The sequence below is a fragment of the Megalobrama amblycephala genome, linkage group LG2, assembly GCF_018812025.1.
Source record: "Megalobrama amblycephala isolate DHTTF-2021 linkage group LG2, ASM1881202v1, whole genome shotgun sequence".
Lineage (NCBI taxonomy): Eukaryota > Metazoa > Chordata > Actinopteri > Cypriniformes > Xenocyprididae > Megalobrama > Megalobrama amblycephala.
The window spans coordinates 4,589,169-4,606,929 of NC_063045.1; the positions used below are offsets into that span (position 1 = coordinate 4,589,169).

At 37.5% G+C, this 17,761-nt stretch overlaps 1 protein-coding gene across 2 annotated transcripts; it reads right to left on the reverse strand.

Moving 5' to 3' along the window:
• Nucleotides 1-12,232: 12,232 nt before the first annotated feature.
• LOC125263232 lies at nucleotides 12,233-15,605 on the reverse strand. 2 transcript variants are annotated; one of them, XM_048182221.1, is made up of 6 exons: nucleotides 15,452-15,605; nucleotides 15,168-15,250; nucleotides 14,453-14,693; nucleotides 13,952-14,260; nucleotides 13,139-13,453; nucleotides 12,233-12,722 (listed from the first exon to the last, which is right to left on the reverse strand). In XM_048182221.1, exons 1-6 carry the CDS (start codon nucleotides 15,498-15,500, stop codon nucleotides 12,715-12,717), a joined length of 1,005 nt encoding a protein of 334 aa, XP_048038178.1. In that variant the 5' UTR covers nucleotides 15,501-15,605; the 3' UTR covers nucleotides 12,233-12,714. The 2 variants fall into 2 exon arrangements, with proteins under 2 accessions (XP_048038178.1, XP_048038176.1); XM_048182219.1 differs by having other exon boundaries at nucleotides 14,453-14,749; nucleotides 14,936-15,250.
• Nucleotides 15,606-17,761: the final 2,156 nt, after the last annotated feature.

A 17,761-nucleotide genomic window follows, 5' to 3' on the forward strand; every position in this document is an offset into this window, starting at 1 on the left:
TTATTGTGATTGCTGCTAGTTAAAGTTATGAACCTCCTTTGTTAACAAAGGAGCTTTGTTATACTGATGTTTTTGACTTTTCTCCATGGCGTCATGCCCTGTTCCCACTTCCAGTTCCACTCCATCAGTTCTCGTTTTCTATATATGCATGATTTGTATGTATGGTTTTGTTAGTTTAGTTATGTGTTTGTGATTTAGTTAATAAAACTAGTGCACAATACATATTTGTTTCTGACTCCCTGTTTGCTCAGAAGTGTCACTTAAATGGTCAATCTTTTTCAGCTCTAAGTGCAGTAAATGCTAAGATAGAATTATTTTTGTGGCCATGAAAAATACCCTTCTCTTAGAATTAATTATAATCAATACTGAGTGATCACAGAATGAAACTGATTGTAATTTTAATGTAGCTACATCAAGTTAATCTGATTCAAATATTCACAACATACATTTTTCAAAAGTCTTGTGAACAAATATTCAATATGGGTTTTATTACCTTATTTCAGTGACTAAATATTTTTTCACAAACCAGGCTTAAACATAATTTTCTCAAAACTACAAACCTTTACATGCATGTTACTCACATAGTAATGTAGCAGAGATGTGCTGAATACAGTGTAATCGGGCTTTACCCATGAAAATTAACAGAAATAAGCACAGATTTCAGGGCATGTCAAGACATCTCGAGGGCCAAGAAAACACCTCATACCCTAGAGGGTTAAAGGGGACCTATTATGCAAAATTCACTTTTGCATGGTGTTGTAATGTGTGTTGGCAGTGTGTGTACACAACCACCCTATAGTGATAAAAATCCACCCACTCCTTTTTTTTTTTAATCCCCATAAATCATAAGCAGTGTCTCAGAACAAGCCGTTTCCAGCTGCCTGGCAGTGTGAGGTCACAAAAGCCACAGGCCCCGCCCACAGATGTTGACAGACACTTAAGTTTGAACATAGAACCGCCCTGAGCGTGTTCACAGCGAGTCCACCATTGCTGCACTGACGAGAATGTCTCCCAAGCATTTTCGGTGTTCTGTAGCTGGATGGATTAATCCATTGAGCTCTCTCCATTTACTCCCTAAACGAGGTGGATTAACTTGGTTTTCCAGGAAAATGCTCCCTCAGTTCTGTCGAAATTCGTTTATTATCTGCGCGAATCATTTCCCACCAGACTGCTTTGTGAACGAATATCAATACAAAGGGACAATACAAAACAGAGACTGTGCATGAAATATACTACTCAAGGAGATACAAGTACAAACTGTTCGTCATCTAGTTTACAGTCTCCAGAGTGATACTGGATACAGCAGTAATGAAGGTGAGAGCACTTTATTACAGTTTATCTGAGTTTATTTACGGATATAAAATGTACCAGTTTATTAAGCACCAAAAAGGCATTTGTTTACTGGTAGTTGTAACGAGAGTTTCTGTGTTCTTCGCTATGTTTGTTAGTGATGATAATACAAGGATAAGAGAGAGAGATTATGGATAATATTTTAATGCACACTTGGAGTGTTTTATTAAGATCTTACAGAGATTTTCTAGAGTTAAAACAGACGCTTCATCTTTTGTGTGAATTACAATAAATGTTATAAAACTCATCTGTAAATTTTTGGCCATCATTCAGATGGTTCAACTGGCTTGTACTAATATAGTGGATAAAAACAAGACGACAATATAAGTTATAACCGTAATTGAACTAAACTATGCAGCATATATTCGCAGTTTCTGACATTATAGTGCGTCCTGACTGAATCCTGACAGGGGAGAACGAGCTCTTGAAGCTCCGCCCTCTTAGGCCGATCGCAGCAGCTCATTTGCATTTAAAGGGACCACACTGAAACGGCGGGTTTTTGATCAACCACTAAAAGTGGCAATTTAAATATGCTATAAAAAATTATCTTTATGGTATTTTGAGCTAAAACTTCACATACACACTCTGGGGACATCAGAGACTTATTTTACATCTTGTAAAATGGGGCATAATAGGTCCCCTTTAAGGGTGCATGTTGAAGACATGTAAAGTCTATTTGTCTAAAGTCTACTCAAATTAGATGAGTTCAAAATACTTAGAAGTCGAATGTGAATAGTTGCCTCAATTTTTGGAGTAAAACCAAGGTGATTATTTTTTTTTTTTTACAGTGCTCAGTAAGAGACAATAATTGTGTTCCTTGTGCTCTAAGAAGAAGATCTTCAGACTGTCTCTTAGTTTTCTTTAACTTTGTAAAAGCCAAGGAAAAAGTTGACCTATAAACACTATTTCAACTGCATGCTAGTAATGCAGACACTACTGGACACAAACAGGAAGGAACAATACACTTCCAGTAATACTACGTGTTCAAACCTGTTTGTTCACCCAACAGATCAAACCACGTATTTGTACAGGAAGTAAATGCAACGTATAGATAAGCATCTCACACTACAGCCGAGGCTTCAGCTTATGTTCACTTTAACTAGTGAAAGAACTCCGTCTCCATTGAAGCACAAACAATAAATCTGAATCTGCATTCATTTTTCTTAGGGGAAAAGGTTGTGAAAATGAAGTTCTTTAATTTTCTTGCAGTGATGTTGTTTTTACTCGACCACGGTAAGACTACTTATTATCTCTTTTTTGATTAATTTTGAAGTCATTATTACTGTTTTAAGTCATGGATAAATGAAATGTGTTTGTAAACAATTTTAACATTCATTGTTATGGTTTTATATGCGTTTCTGTGAGCGCTGGGACACAATTGTAAACTTAAATAGCCTTAATTGTACCAATGGCTTAAGAATTAGGCTATATGCTTTTGAGAAACAAAGTCCTGCAGTTTAAGTGGCAAATTAAAATCTAAATGTAGCATTATACCCTGAGAAACTACATGTTAATCTTTGATATCAGAGCATAAACTGATCAACAGACCTTGAATACACCATCACTTCACGCAGTAGAGAAGTATTATATTATGGACTTCTAGTGATTTTCAAGTTGAAATTATGCATAATGAATAACAGTGATTGCATTTTTCTTTAGGTATGAGGGTGGCATACACTGTAAATAATTGCCAGGAATTTACAGGATTAAAGAGTATTATTTTACAATAAATTGATGTAGTCAGAAATTTACAATGAAATTAATGCATAGACTTCTTTGGTGTTGTGTCACAGCTGGGGCGTGGCTTTGGCATGGGGGAAAACAATCCTTTCCCATTGACTAGAAAAGTATGGTGTTAAACCAGTATAACATACCTAGAATCACTTCTGCCCCGTGATAGAGCCAGATACATTGAAAAACTGAGCCGTGTTGGGTCGGATTGTCCGTACAGTATTTGTGACTGGACAAACGACCCAACGGAATGGCCAGAAGTGTCGTTTCCTGACATTTTTTGTTACCTAATTGAGTCTCCAGGTAAGAGACAGCTAATCTTAGATTATTCAATCTGACTATAATATCAGTATCCCAGGGTAATCCAACAGTCTATATTGTTATTTCATGTTCATTAAAGCTGTGATATAAAATACTAGTATGTTAAAGGGGCTCTATGTAGGAATGACACCCAGTGGTCGAAATAGGTACTGCAGTAGAATATCTGGCTGTAGCATTGTTTTTCTGAGAAATAAGTAGGTGAACTTAGCATGTTTCCTAAATATCTGCAAACGTATTGGGGTATTTTTATGCTTTATTAAAGTAAAAATCTTACATATAACCCCTTTAAATAAACACATTCCATGCATAGTTTTGACTGTAGTGACGTTACTCAGCGCTATTAGCCTATATTTGACTATATGTGCTATAACACACAGGAATCTACACGCAGAGCAGCATGAAGAATTACAGGTCCCTGGAGGCTCACAATTTTTTCACCTGTGGCTTTGTGGGAGTGGTTTTACATCACAAAATATCAGGAAATGACATTTGTTTATTTCAGCCACTTTGTCCTCCTTGCCGGTGTCCTTACATTTCATCCAACCTGTCAGCTTGTCCTACCCGTGCACATGCGCACACCAATATTACATCATTTTTGTCATGATAAATAACACAAAATTACTGTATTTGCATTGTTGCGAGGGTAGGTTTAGGGTTGGGGTAAGTGTAGACATTAATAAAGCACAATCTCATAGGTAGCATTTTTCACTGTCGATTTGCACTTTTTATAACTTGTTCTTGTTCTAAGTGCATGCTGCACACTAGTGGTGGTTGAGGAGAATCACAGTAAATTACTGCTCTTGTTTTACTGTAAATTCATGTTTGACAAGATAAAGTTGCCTTTAATCATGCCACTGTAAGGAATTATATTGTTTAGTACTGTAATTGTTTCGAAGTCACCATAATTGGGATCAGTGTTCCAATTGATTGGGATCTTGGACCTTGTATAATCATATTCAAATTTCTGATCAAGCCAGAAAAGTGACAAATGAAAACATTTGTTAAAACAAAGCTAGAATATAAAATAAGCTAGTTGGCTGATTTTAAGTTACTCAAGCTATTCTATTATCATAGCATAAGGATTTACCAATATCTTATTTTGAAGATATGATATTTATCTTTGAAAGGTGTGACATCATCTTGCAACACAAGACTTTTTTCTTCCATCACCTAATGATGCACAGACATCAATACTCGACAACAATGGTGACACTCAACAAATAATAATGATAAAAAAGATACAATTCTGAACATTTTGAAATAAACAAACAACACAAACTGCAAAAAGTGAACCAAAAAAATACAGATAAGATAAAACAGATAAAAGCAACAAGAATCAAGAAACTCCACAGCATAATCTATTCATGCCACACTACATGCTGGGTACCTTCATATTACACTGTAGAAATACAGTTTGATATTGTTTGTTTACAATAATTTTTTTGAGAGTGCAGTTATACAAGAGAAGTCCTAATGGAATTACTGTGAAAGGAATGAAATTATTAAACTGAATACACTGTTTCACACTAACATTGTTAACAGTGTATGTAGAGCTTTTGGATAGGTTTAGTGGTTTGATTGAGGTTATTTTTGGCACCACTGTCCTGTAGCGTAGACCATATTTCTTTAGGATTTTCTGGTTTTAACATGCCACCAATAGAAGACAGCAAATTACCAGTAGAGACCAACAGTGACAGTTTCTATTAAAACCAATGCAATTCCCATTATAACCATGACAAATTCAGTTCAGTTTGCGTTCAAAGGAGAGCTGAGACACATTACTTAGATGAATATTTTTAGGAAAAACATGCCGTTGTATTATTTGAGTCTTAGAAAAAAAAGAGCGTAATTATCTAATTTAATTTCTTAATGTAATGTAATATAATGTGACCATATGATCCGAATGAAGCATTTCATAATCTATGGGTGCTTTCACACCTGCCTCATTTAGTTCGGTTGAATCGTACCAGAGTTCGTTTCCCCCTTTGGTGCGGTTCGTTTGGGCAGGTGTGAAAGCAGCAATCGCACTCGGGTGCGCACTAAAAACTAAAATCGGAAAATGCGATATAAAAAGCGGTAGTGTCTGATTCTGTGAGTGAGCACATTATTTACCACAGATGTAAACCAACGAGCGCCGCTGTTGTGTAATTGCACTTCTCCGTGTGAGAATGCTGTCCCGACAAAGCCTTTTTCCTGCTCTGCTTCATTATAAAATGTAGCCTATATAGTCTCTCTCGACACGCTGACAGGTCGCCTACTACACAGCGCTGGGAAACCAGAGACAGACCGAGAGAGAGAAAGAGCGCGCGTTTGAATTTGCCGCAGTATTAATATGAATGTAGTATATAATTTAACAGCGGGAAAGACGGCTACATTTATAAAGTGTTTGCGTGTGTCTCGACAGTTTCAAATAAAGCCACAATAATCTCATGGAGCGAACTTGTCAATCATTATTTTGATGGATGACGCAAAGAAAACTCTGACCAATAAGAGGGCAGTTTTACTCGCATGTGACTTGCCTAAACGCATTTTGGTACGCTTTGAAATGTTGCCATGTGAAAGCGAACCGAACCAAGAAGAAAATGCAACATTGTAACAAATTTAGTCCCTGTTTCGGACCAAAACAAGCGATCCATAGGTGTGAAAACACCCTATGAGAGAGAGGTCCGTTTGGGACAAAACCATTCACAAGACATTCACGTCTTAGATGCCGTTTTGTTTTCAGCAGCTGTTGGCTTGTGTTTCAGGTGTTCCTGCTCAATTGCTGGGAGAAGATGTTACTTTAAATACTGATCTAACAGAACCAAGTGATATGATTACATGGTATTTTAATGGCATTATCATCGCTCAGATCAACGGATATCTCAGCTATACCTGTCCAGATGTTCAGTGTGATAATAGTACAGAGAGATTCAGAGACAGACTGAAACTGGACGATCAGACTGGATCTCTGACCATCACAAACAGCAGAATCACAGACTCTGGAGAATATAGTGTAGAGATCATCAACGACGACAGCATCACTGAAAGGCTCTTCACTGTTACCGCCACTGGTAAGTTTACTTGAGTACATTCAGTACATTTTCCTTTGCAGTGTATTTGTTTTCACTGTGGCAAATTCAGTCTTATTAACAAACACGTCAATTTTTCACAACCAAGACTAAGTTCTCAACACGAACAATAATATCAGTCATGGCTGTGTCCAAAATCGGTCCCATTACCTTATTGACTTGAGGGAGTGAAAACGAGTGAGTGAAATCAGAAGGGCTGCCGCTTTGTGCTTGCTGTTGTAGTGATTTATGATCTTAAATATCAATATTAATATCTACAATGGGGAAATCCCACACAGCAATGCTTTTCTGGCCCAGCTTCGGTCCACACATCTCCTTTTCCCTCGTCCCACATGCTGCAAAGAATAACGGCCCTGGAGTGGCACAGATCTGGATCACAGACAAGGGCCAGACATGGGCCACAACCGTCCAGAGTCTCAGCCAATAAGTAACTCATAACTGGCCCATGACTATTTTTACTGTGTTTTTAATAGTTAACGTGACTACTGTGGTTCAACATTAACGTATAAAGCTTTTTGTATGCGAAAAAAAAAAAAAAAAAAGACTTTATTCAACAAATTCGTCTCTTCCCTGTCATTCTCATACACTATTTAGGATGCAGCGCTTCCAGGTTCCACATCAGAATGCCTGGCGTTTCTTCTTTTGAGTCTGTTCACTCATTCTCTTAAAACTCAAAAATTGTCATGATATGATATAATATCTCATTAATATTGAAAGAGGGTAGAGGACGGAGCCCTTATCTGATCGTCCTATTGCATTACTGAACTCTGACATTCAATTTTTAACGAAATTATTAGCTGATAAATTAAATAAACAGAATTTCATAAATTATGCATACAGATCAAACTGCTTTTATAGATGGTTGTTAGAAGTTGAACATACAGTATTAATGCACTACTGTGGCTCTGAGTTTTGCCAACTAATTCAGTAAATGCTAATTGGTGACACAATGCTTTGATAACATTGACATATCATTAGCTTAAAGTGTCTAGAATTTCTGTCATTAATTACCCTCATGCCGTTCCACACCTGTAAGACCTTTGTTCATCTTCAGAACACAAATTAAGATCTTTTTGATAAAATCTGATGGCTCAGTGAGGCCTCCATAGACAGCAAGACAATTAACACTTTCAGATGTCTAAAAAGGTACTAAAACATGTTTAAAACAGTTCAGTGGTTCAACCTTAATGTTATGAAGCGACCAGAATACTTTTTGTACGGCAAAAAAACTAAAGAACGACTTAATTCAACAATTTTTGGTTTTATGAATCTTTACGAATCTGAGCATGTATCACACGCCCCCCAGTGGTGAACCATTGAAATTTTGAAACACTTGATTTACTGAAATCATGTGACATTGGCAGTTTGATAAGCACTCCAAACCTCTGATTCGAAACAAAAGATTCGTAAAGCTTCACAAGGCAGTGTTTTGAAATCGCCCATCACTAGATATTGATGAAAAAAGTCATTGTTTTTTTGTTTTTTTTGGTGCATGAAAAGTATTCTATTAGCATGTACTAGCCCAGTTTCAAGTGTCAGGGCAAAGCATGCAAATAAATATATATCCTCGCCCAGTTTCAGTTAAATTCTTCATTGAAATTAAAAGAAACAGACAATGTAACATTGTAACATTGTAACAATTACTCAAAATGTGTCAGTTTTATGACGTTGAAAGAAAAGAAAATTCTAAAAAAAAAAAAAAATATTTGATTGAACTATTTTGTTTAATTAAGTTAAGGTTTAATTATCAGTTGATCTCTTCTAATAATGGCTTTCTGTGATTCTGTCAGGTACTGAAAGAGAACCAGATGCTGGATTGGATGCTGGAACTGTTGCTATCATTGTTGTTTTTGTGATTGTAAAAGTATGTGTAATGGGTGCTGTGTGGTACCTCAGGTGCAGACGACTCGCACAAGGAATTCAGAATGGCAAGTATTGCACACAGACGATTTAACAAACAATATGTACTAAAAGATGTTAAATAAAGATGTGGAGTTATGTATTTTTATTCTAATTAACTAATGTGTGTCTAATTGAGTTTTTTTGGTGTTCAAACAGAAATCTTGATACGTCGCAATGATCAGGTAAGATACTATGAGCACTGAATGTGTCGATCTGTAAGATCAGTTTTACACTGCAAAAATGGCACAGATGCAAAGCCATAAATGAAATAACATAAAACAAAAAGCTATACTGTCATTTTAGATAAAAAAGATGAATGTTGGATTTTCAATTGCAAACAGACACTGATGCAATTTTATTTTTGTGTGCCATTTTATAAAACAATGACATTTGACATTGCATTAAAACATGTTTTTTTGTCAGACTGAAGATTCATATTTTTGTGTAACTCTCAAACATTTTCTTTCAGACTGACGTAGAAGTCTGGCCCCTTCATCAGAACGACGTTTTAGTGATTACTTCTGCTTATCCGACGTCCTTTAATCGCTAGATTTTTATCGAAAACATCTGTGATATTTAGAGGGATGAACAGTAAAAGTCTTATATGTTTATATTGTCTCATATACTGCTTATATACTCTGCTTGACCAGGCGTAATTGATGTTAAAATGCATTTTGCAGATACTTAAGTATTTTTACTACATAGCAAGAGTGTTTTGCACCAACTGTACATTTTGTTTCAATCAGACAACCAGAACTAGATATGGATTTCACAATTTTTTTCTACATATTTTTAGAACAATGTTGAAATATTACAAATTATCAGTCTATATAATCAATTGTTTCCTGTGCATTCTGATTGCAATATGTTTTGTAATCCCACTGTTTTCTGGGAAAAGCAGGGGATCTTTGTATGTTCATCTGATACAGAAAATGCTATTAAAACAGGTTGTATTCTCTCATTAAGGTTCAGATGTGAGTTTGTTTGCCATTATTTATTTTTTTTAAGTTTGTACAGGCTTGCTGCGATAGTCAGTGTTACCAGTGATCAGCAGGAGTCAGATTTCACCTCACTTCACTCATTTCGCCTTACTCCTGACTGACAAGACAATGGCGGAAGATTTGGTTTCAAAGTTCAAAGTTATTGTGCTTTTCATAAGGATAATAATGAACCCACCATTCAAGCAATTGCCGCTAATTTGAAAGCAAAAGTCAAATGTGCAGGCATTCATAATGGTGCATGTCCACTGGCAGAGAACAATCACAGGTCAGAAACAAAGCAAATTTTCCAATGGGCAGGCAGCAGAGAATCGTAAACGGGAATCAAACAGGGTCACAACTGGAAGGAGGCAAAAACAATAAAGAACACTCAGAAATGCAAACTGTAGTCCACACAAAGAGGATTGGTCTGAAGGCAGTATATACTCTGGGTTCGGTGGAATTCCTCCACAAGATTAGGGTCAAGTATGCCATCTGCATTGACCCAAGAATGTTCCTCTGGACCGTACCTCCCAGTCGACCAGATATTGGAGATTCCTTCCTCGGCGCCTGGAGTCCAGCAGTTCACAAACTCGATAGGCCTCCTCGCCTTCCACCATGATGGGTAGGGGGCCCTGCTCACCGGACACCTCCTCCCCCTCCTCGCTGGGACCATCAGCGGGCTTGAGCAGGGATACATGAAAGGTGGGAGAGATACGATAATGATTAGGCAGGAAAAGACGTAATGAAACCTAAGGAAGCCTGAGACGCAAGTCTCAGGTAGATAGCCACACCCACTGCCCAGGACGGTATTCTGGACCAGGACGACGATGACGATCAGCCTGTTCTTTGTCTGTGAACGGCGTGTTGGAGATGGATGTGGGCCCTATTCCAGGTTGCTTCACTTCTGTGTTTGACTGCAGGGACATTCTGGGTACTCGTGACCACGGGAATAGAGGAGGTTGAAATCCCAGGATACACTGGAATGGTGTTAATCCAGTAGTGACCTTATGTAGGGAATTGTGCATATTCAGCCCACATTAAGCAACGGTCCCAATCGTTCTGGTGGTGATTGCAGTATGATCGGAGGAATCAGATTAGTTCCTGGTTCTTTAATCTCACCGTTGGATTGAGGTTGGTACCCGGATGTCAGACTGAAGTTTATATTAAGTGCTTGGAAGAACGCTGACCAGAGTCTAGAGGTGAACTGGAGCCCTCTGTTGGAGACTATGTCTTCTGGTAAACTGTAGATTCAGAACACCCAGTGACACTAGTGCTCGGCGGTCTGCATAGCAGTTTGGTTAGTGGTATCAGACGACAGGCTTTGGAGAATCTGTCAGTGACGGTTAGAATGGTGGTGTATCTGCTGGAGGTTGGGAGATCAGTGACAAAGTCAATGGCAATGTGTGACCAGGGGCGTTGTGGCAGAGGTAGAGGTTGAAGTAAGCCGGCAGGTAGTTGACGTGACGGTTTGTGAACATTGCAAATCTGGCAGTGGTTTACAAATAGTGTGGTGTCTTTGCATAGGGTTGACCACCAAAACCGGTTCTGTAGCAGATGGATTGTGCAGTGATTCCCAGATGCCCGGAGGAGGGCAAACTATGGACCTGTTCCAATAAGTGCTTGCGGAGAATTCAGGAATGAAGACTTTGTTAGGAGGGCATTCTACTGGAATTTCGGTCTGAGCATTGGCTTGTTCTATCTCCGTCATAATATCCCACTGAATGAGAGCAACAATTAGGCTGGATGGTATAATGCTCTCAGGAAGTTGGGAGGAGTGATTACCTTATACTGTGTGGACAGAGCATCTGCTTTTGTGTTCTTGGATCCTGGGCTGTATGTGACTGTGAAATTAATTCGTGAAGAACAATGACCATCTTGCCTGTCTGGGGTTGAGTCTCTTGGCTGTTCTCAAGTACTCCAGGTTCTTGTGATCTGTTAGTACCACAAAAGGATGAGTAGATCCTTCTAACCAGTGGTGCCACTCCTCAAATGCTGTTTTCATGGCCAAGAGCTCTCTGTCACCTACATCATAATTTCTCTCTGCTGCGTTCAGTTTTGTGGAGGGATAGGCATACGGATAGTGTTTGGGAGGAATAACTTGTCTCTGAGAGAGAATGGCGCCAAGACCGGAGTTGGAGGCATCCACCTCTACCACGAAGGGGAGTTTAGGGTTAGGATGATGCAGAATGGGGGCTGAGACGACGCATTGTTTCAATTGTTGGAAGGACTGGATCACAGCGTTGGACCACTCAAGTCAGGTTCCCTTCTTCACCATATACGTTAGAGGATTGGCCACAGCACTGAAGTTTCTGATGAAAGGTCTGCAGAAATGTGCAAATCCCAGGAAACATTGCAGTTCCTTCATAGTGGTAGGTTGAGCTTAGTATAGGATCACAACAGGAAGGCATAAAACAATAAAGAACACTCAGAAATGCAAACTGTAGTAATACAAGACCTCACAAAGAGGATTGGTCCGAAGGCAGTTTATAGGCCAGATAATGAGCTTCAGCCTGGTGGGGTAATCAGTGCCAAGGTACAGGCCGATGAAAATGTAGTGTGTGAGTGTGTCAGTATTGTCTCTGTGACATGCATAGTGTACGTGCGTCATTTAGGATGCAACTAAAGCAGCTGAACACTGCTGTTTCAAACAGTCATTCAGATTTTTGAATTCGCAATGGTGTTCATCGCAGCACCAAATACTTAAAGACTTAATAGGCTTTTTATTTTCAAACTAAAACATTTTTATATTTTAAGCTGGACTGCAACATGCCCTAAATATTGAGTGAAAATGTTTTTATTCTTTATTATTCTTCAGTAACACTTTGCACTAAGGCTTCATAAACTAATTCATTAGTAAACATAAACTGACAATGGAAATTACTTCTAAAGCATTTAATAATCTTAGTTAATTTCAACATGTAATAATACATTATTAAAATCAAAAGTTGTAATTATATTATTTAAAGGCATGATATGCAGGATTTTGGGTTAAAATATCCAAAATCCACTAGAACAGTGTGATATATTTTGTTGATTTACATTATCCTAAATGTTTCCAAGATGGAGAAAACTTTATTCATGCGTGCAGACAGCTACATATAGAGAGGAAAAAAAAATCATGTTATACTAAATAGGCCTAATTGAAGCATTCTTTGATAATCTACAGTATTTATCATACAGGATCACAATAAACTCACTAAAGATCACTTTGTGGAAATATAAATGAGAAAACAAATAAGATTGTATTTGAAACAGTAATAGATTGTAAAGACAGATGCAGTTGTTCATTAGTGAGAAACAGAATCACAGAGTTTGATCATTGATCTGATCTGAAACACGTGTACGTCTCCTCCGTCTCCTCAGATTCCTGTCAGACAAACACAAACACAAAAGGAGAAAAATAAACTTGATGTTACAGATGCAAAGCCTGATTCATGAAATATAATACAGACAGAAACTCATCATGATGACTGATAATGAACTGGACTTGAACATCATTATTAGTGTCAAATAAGCAGATTATGGGATTATGGGATATAAATCAGGGAGTATTATGACAGAGATCAGCTCAATAAGTATACACAAATTTAGCAAGATTGCACTGTGAGAGAGGAAAAACAAAAATGACCAAATGAAAGACTAAATATAAACAATAATGTGTAAAGAAAGTGCTTCAATAATTGCAAGATTGGTATTGTTTTATAAATACTTATTAAATAAATACTTGTGTAAAAACACGTTATTAAAGCTGGCAGCACAAACGATACCGTAATCGTGACTCACCAGAGACAGAAACACTGAATCTGTATCTGATCTCTTTCTTTCCTTCGATGGTCCCTTCATACAGTCCAGAGTCTGTAGTTCTGGTGTTTGTGATGGTCAGAGATCCAGTCTGATGATCCAGTTTCAGTCTGTCTCTGAATCTCCCATCAAGAACATCATCATATATAGAGATCTTACTGGACTTTCTATTGAGTTTAGCTATGAGTGATTTGTTCGGTCCAAACGTCCACAGGATCAGATCATCTGTCTGTATTTCAGTAAGATCAGTTTTTAGAGCGACTGAATCTCCCTCCTTTACTGACACTTTCACTTCATCTGAATCACCAAACACACAAACACAACAAGATTGAGACTTTTAAATAACCAAAGTCAACAGTCTGAAATTTAAAATGAATAATATCTGCGCAACAAAACAGACATTTAATTAATTATTGCATCTTTATGGTGATTTTGAATGAATCTCTGAATGAAGCCTTGTTTACTGAAATCCAAATATCCAGTTTAAAATAAATGATTCACAAAGGTTTCAAAGCTTGTTTCGCAATCACCCGTCACTGATGAAAGGATTTTGCTCTTAAAATGGCCGACTCTCTTATCAGTGCTCTAAAGTTTGAGACGCACACTGTATTTATATCTTCAGCATCATCATCCTGGGCGAACAAACATGATCAGACAAAACAATGCTGTCTTCCCGTGTGCTTCATCATACATGACAAGACCCCGTCCAAGGATTCTTCATGCAATGATCTGTCATTTTAAACTAGAAAATGATTCAACAATTCTTGAAGTACAGGATAAATAATCTCTACCCACCACTGACAGAAACTCTGAATGTCTTCGGATAGTTTCTTCCAATTATCTGTAGTTTATAAACTCCAGCATGTTCAGTTGTGACGTCTGTGATGGTCAGAGATCCAGTTTTTTTGTGCATCTTCAGTCTGTCTCTGAATCTCCCATCAAGAACATCATCATATACAGTGATGCTGTCGTCCCGTTTACTGATTTCAGCTATTAAAGTGTTTCCAAACCTCCACTGAATCTCATCACCATCCTTCATTTCAGTAGGATCAATGTTTAGAGTGACTGAATCTCCGTCCGTCACTGACACTGACTCCACTTTATCTGTCAAACACACATGCAGAACAAAAAGAAATAGGGTTTGTCACAGATAAACCAATTATAATGGTTTACTAAATAGTTTAAAATTTAAAATAAAAAACAATATCAGAAAATAAAAAATAAATACAAAATGGTGCATGAATTAATTTTAATTTTGTCATTAAAAACAGGTGTAAACATTTTTTTTTAACTCACCAATAACAGTGAGAAAGAATGATTCAACCCTCATATAGTTGATCTGTAATTTATAATCTCCAGCATGTTTCATTGTGATGTCTGTGATGGTCAGAGATCCAGTTTGTTTGTCCAGCTTCAGTCTGTCTCTGAATCTCCCATCAAGAACATCATCATATACAGTGAATCTGTCGGCCCGTTTACTGATTTCAGCTATTAAAGTGTTTTCAAACCTCCACAGAATCACACCATCATCCTTCATTTCAGTAAGATCAGTGTTTAGAGTGATTGAATCTCCCTCTGTCACTGATATTTTAACTGTATCAACAAATAGAGAACAAACAGAAACTGTAGCAAAGAGAGACTTTTACATAACGTTGTTTATAAAAGAAAATAATTTTATATTTAAATAATGATGATGATAATAATAATAACAATAATAATAAAAAATTCCTAATCTCTGGTGATTGAAACATAAAATGTTGAAACTGATATTTAACTTACCAGCGAGAAGGAAATCAACACTCATAGCATGAGTGTATAGTCTATAACGTCCAGCATGTTTCATTGTGATGTTTGTGATGGTCAGAGATCCAGTTTGATTGTCCAGTTTCAGTCTGTCTCTGAATCTCCCATCAAGAACATCATTATATACAGTGAATCTGTCGGCCTGTTTACTGATTTCAGCTATTAAAGTGTTTTCAAACCTCCACAGAATCACATCATCATCCTTCATTTCAGTAAGATCAGAGTCTAGAGTGACTGAATCTCCCTCCTTCACATTCACATACTTCACTTCACCTCGAATACCAAACCCACCTGAAGAAGAGACAGATTAAAGAGAATTTGAACTAATTAGATATAATTTGCCAGATTTAATCTCACAGAAAAATCACAGTTCAATTATAGTATTTCTAAAAGAGAATAACAGTGAATGTTGATCCTCTCTGACTAATTTAAGTTTATCACATGGTACCAGAACAGAAACAACTGAAGTCATAAAAACACATTTAAACTCACCATCCAGACGCCACAAACACAAACAGAGCAAAACTAATTTCAGAAACATTTTCCTCGTCGGTTCAGTAGCAACACTTAAAATGTCTGAAACGCGACTGGACTGTGATATTTATCTGGTTGTGTGTGAATCCTCCCCTGACCTCTATAACAGTTTACTCTCAGACGTTCATCCTCTTTTACATCACGAAAATCAACAAGCTTTTGTTGATCCTGGACTTTCAAACTCAAAAACAGAAAAGCAAAGTTCAGGCGATCAGCACACAGGTCAGCTGAAGCAGTTTAAGTCAAAGTTTAGAGGAAATCGAGCAGAAATAAACAGGTTTGTGTTATGACCCTGGTCTAGGTCAGGGAAGCAGCATAAATAAAAATGTCCTGCAAAAATCAGTTTCAACTATTTCTTATTTTTTTTAATTTTTCTGTTTAGTTTCGTCACAGAGTCAAGAAAATAAATGAAGCATTTTTTTCAGGGCTGGGCAAGGCCAAAACAATAAACAAAACGGCCACTAACTAAACTCGTATTATTCCTAACTAAACCCTGTAAAAAAAAGAAAAGAAAAATACAGTGGTCCTTACCTAACTTCTTGGCTAATTCAACACAGGAGAAAAAATGTATCAAAAGAAAAAGGCACCCAACCCCTACCATTTCAGTATCAAAGAGAATATTATATGTACAATATTTACAAAGAATGGCAACACACTGCCACAATAAAGAAACGAAAAATGAAAAGAATTAAAATCAAATGAAAACAAAAATCAAAATGAAAGTGCTTTACAGACGTGAATGGGATTGGTGACAACTTAAAACAATGTACATATTTAGATCCCACAAGTCAACTATGTCAGTAACAACAGTAGCAAACGCCAACACCACTCTCTCCTCTGCCATGTCCACATCCCGGCGCTTTTTCAAAGGAACGTTCCCCTCAAGTCCACCAATCCGTCTCGCCTACGTTCAGTCAAGGCGGAGCTACCTGAGAGCGAGAGAGAGATGCACACGCACGTCTCCACACACAAGGAAAAGGAGGAGGAGAAACAACAATACGTCTTCTGACATAACACTTGGTAATGTGTCTCTGTCCACACTAGAGCTTTTTAAGTGTTTTCCAAAAGTGTGAAAATGCTTAAATCATCTTTTGTATGTGTAAAACATAATAAAAGCTCACTAATACCCCTTTTCCACCAAGGCAGTTTGAGTGCTGGTTCAGAGCCAGAGCCTAGTTTCAAATCAGTTCTTTTTCTTTCAACACACAAAGCATCAAAGCACCAGCTCAGAAACCAGGAAAAGTGGTTCGTAAGTAGCACCAAAACATTGTCTGTTTCTCAATTCCAAGAACGCAGAGAACGGACTTGCGTTCTCGTGGAGTCCGGTCTTGCCAGGTGACCTTGAAAGAACGAACTCGGAAGGACGCGAGGACAGAGAACGGATCATTTGAGAACTGAGATGTGCTGCGATCTTGTTGCTCAACTGACCGTCCCAGCATAATATAAGTGGCTAAATAATGCACAATAAATACAACATAACATCACAAACAAATGTCATAACCTGTTAAAAGCTTTCTTTCATATTATTATAGACATTGTTTTCATATAATTTTATATCTTTTTATTTCACCGCGTGTATTTATGAAAATGAGTAGCCTTTGTGTTGCTTTGTCAATGTTAAGATTCATATTCCAATAAAAATACTGCAGGCTTTCTTCAGGTTATCACTTTATTAAAATTAAGCAAAACAAACAGTTTACTTTTAAAACCGTCACGTATTTGCGAGCGTATTAGCAGGAATCTCATAAGTGATAACGAGAACTTTAAAGCGTGCAGGCTTCCATATGTCGACCGCACGCAGCGTCTTCTGAGATTGGCAGTTTCTCAATATGCATCATCTTGCGTCCTTGTGTTCTTGCTTTACGTCATCATCAACCATCGAAGTTCATTCCAATACTCAAGAACGCAAGAACGGAGGCTGCATGAAAGTAACCGGATGTGTTCTTGATATCGAGGATGCATCGAATGCAAACTTGAGGGAATCGAACCGTTAAAAATCCCAGAAGACGCTGCGGCGGTCGACGTACGGAAGCCTGTAAGCTTTAAAGTTCTCGTGAGATTCCAGCTACAAGCTTGCAAATACGTGACGGCTCGTGAAAGTAAATCGTTTGTTTTGGTTAATTTTAATAAAATGATAACCTGAAGAAAGCCTGCAGTATTTTTATTGGCATATAAAAAATAATCTTAACATTGGCAAAGCATAACAGCCAAAGGCTACTCATTTTCATAAATACACGTGGTGAAATAAAAAGATAATCATATGAAAAC

Excerpts from the sequence above, each read along its gene's own strand:
- LOC125263232 (XM_048182219.1), bottom strand. The coding sequence starts at position 15,500 with ATGTTTCTGAAATTAGTTTTGCTCTGTTTGTGTTTGTGGCGTCTGGAT. Across the intron at positions 14,750-14,935 it reads TGTTGATTTCCTTCTCGCTG|TTAAAATATCAGTGACAGAG; the intron begins GTAAGTTAAATA and ends TTGTTGATACAG. Across the intron at positions 14,261-14,452 it reads ATTCTTTCTCACTGTTATTG|ATAAAGTGGAGTCAGTGTCA; the intron begins GTGAGTTAAAAA and ends TGTGTTTGACAG.